The sequence below is a fragment of the Mirounga angustirostris genome, unplaced genomic scaffold (genome assembly GCF_029215605.1).
Source record: "Mirounga angustirostris isolate CCGP_5_RB_7025 unplaced genomic scaffold, mMirAng1.0.hap1 SCAF_7, whole genome shotgun sequence".
NCBI classification, from domain to species: Eukaryota; Metazoa; Chordata; class Mammalia; order Carnivora; family Phocidae; genus Mirounga; species Mirounga angustirostris.
In genome coordinates, this window is record NW_026991715.1 from 3,154,527 (window position 1) to 3,156,750 (window position 2,224).

Consider the following 2,224-nt stretch of genomic DNA (forward strand, 5'->3'; position numbering starts at 1 on the left):
GGAGACAATGAGAAAGCTGGGGAATAGGAATGAAAGAAATACTTTACTGTGATTAGTTGTGAAAGTTTTCATGAAAGTATTTTAGAAATATATAAAGTGATAAGTATAAATCACTTTATACTTATCAGTAGTGAAATGGTAAGAAAGTGCATTTTAGAAATCAGGAGCTAAGACAGTGATTCATGGTGGAATGAAACATTGTTGCTCTTAAGAGGGAATATGGAAATTTGGGAAGGAAATATCTATAAATTACCAGTAAAATCTGAGATGTTCTAAGAGATGATTCTGGAGTACAGAGCTGACATTCCCTTTTGAAAACACTAAGGTTTCAGAAATGTGAAGACTTTCTGAATCCCTGTCTGCATCTCCTTGTTTCGGAAACTATACACAATTGGGTTTAATGTTGGGGTCACAAGAGTATAGAGTGCAGCTATCACCTTGTCCCTTTCAAATAAGTAGCTGGCAGCAGGGCGGATATAGGTGTAGATTACAGGGGAGTAGTAAAGGGACACTACTATGAGGTGGGATGAGCATGTTGAGAAAGCCTTCCTCTTGCCTTCTGCTGTGCGGATGCGGAGAATGGCAGCAATGATAAAACCATAGGAGATGCAGGTGAGGGTGAAGTCACCTATGGCCAGGGTAATATCAGCAACATATACCATCACCTCATTGATTCTAATAGGGCTGCAGGACAAAGACAGCAGTGGAGGTATCTCACAGAAGAAGTGGTCAATGGTGTTTGGCCCACAGAAGGTCAGCCTCAGGATGAGACCAGTGTGAACCCAGGAATTGGTTACTGCAATCACCATGGTAATGCTGAGCAAGGCCAAACACATATGGTCATTCATAATGGTTCTGTAGCGAAGAGGGAAACAGATGGCCACATAGCGGTCATAGGCCATTGTGGTGAAGAGAACCATCTCAGCCCCCAGGGACCATGTGAAGAAGAAGAGCTGGGACATGCAGCTTCCGTAGGAAATACTCCTTGCTGATGTTAGCATAGTCCCCAGCATCTTTGGTATAATGCTTGTTGTGCAGATGATATCCACAATAGCCAGCGCCAGAAGGAAAGCATACATGGGTGTATGCAAGGTGGGGTTATAGATTATGGCAATGACAATCAGCACATTGCCAAGAAAGGCCACAAGGTACATGAAGAGAAAGACAATGAAGAGAATTCTCTGCAGTTCAGGCTTTTGGGTGAGGCCCAGAATCATAAACTCAGTTACGATGCTGTTATTCATCCTGCTTTGATGACTGACATTGCAGAGAGTGAGCAACTGGGAACTAAAATGATCTGGGTGCTTTTATTAGAAGATGTGTATGTGTGTGTGTATGAATTTAGTGATTTGTGCGTTGATGTGATACAACTTTGTAGCAAGAATTCCCTTTTGATGGAGTTCTGTCTTCCAGGCAATACCCTCTAGTCTCCAGATGGATATAATTTTCTGATGCATGTTCTTCAGTTAATGACTCCATTAAACTGAAGTCACTGGTTGAGAAGAAAAAGATAAGCAAAATAAATATATTCAAGTATTTCAATATTACCATTTTGAGTTAAATCTTATTTGAGCATAATTCACATGCATATGAAATAGAATACAAAAAATACATATCTCACTAGTTGTTAACTATATGCTATCTTTCTTGAAGCATGTGTGAGTGGAAATATCTAGAACAAGAGAAGCTGGTAAGGCTAATAATAGTGGGAAGACTTCAGGGGAAAAATGTCCAACAGAATATCCTGAGGCTGGATATTCAGGGACCATTGAATAATTCATTGGTGTCTAAAAACTAAACAGTTTAATCGATTCTTTGCCTATATTTTCTCTTCAGTTACAGAAGTAATTTCCAAAATTGCATGAACTAATTTGTTGTGCTGTCATACAATGGTAAGAAGATTGGACAAAAAATAGAAGATCTAGCCATGCATCTTTATTTTAGTATAGTTGTAAATTGGCCATTAAAATTCCATAAAATTCATATTTCTTATGAAATATTTTTTATTTCCAAAAATGATATAAATTAGAACAAATATTAGATACTACACAGACAATATGAAAGTTTCTTAGGAATACTAACAGAAAGAGGCAACTGGAAAAAGTTTTCTGGACAATATCCAGATTTATGAGGGAAATTATTATTTTTTGTGTGTGTGTGTGTTAGGATGTAGGAAGTTTATTATCATTTTTAAGCAAATTAAGAAATATTAAAATTGTTTGTT

General features: G+C 37.6%; 1 protein-coding gene across 1 annotated transcript; it reads right to left on the bottom strand.

The window, feature by feature from the left end:
* Positions 1-320: 320 nt before the first annotated feature.
* Positions 321-1,244, bottom strand: LOC123853854 (olfactory receptor 13G1). Its single transcript, XM_045888602.2, has one exon. The coding sequence runs from the start codon at positions 1,242-1,244 to the stop codon at positions 321-323; it is 924 nt and encodes a 307-aa protein (XP_045744558.2).
* Between the last annotated feature and the right edge of the window lie 980 nt (positions 1,245-2,224).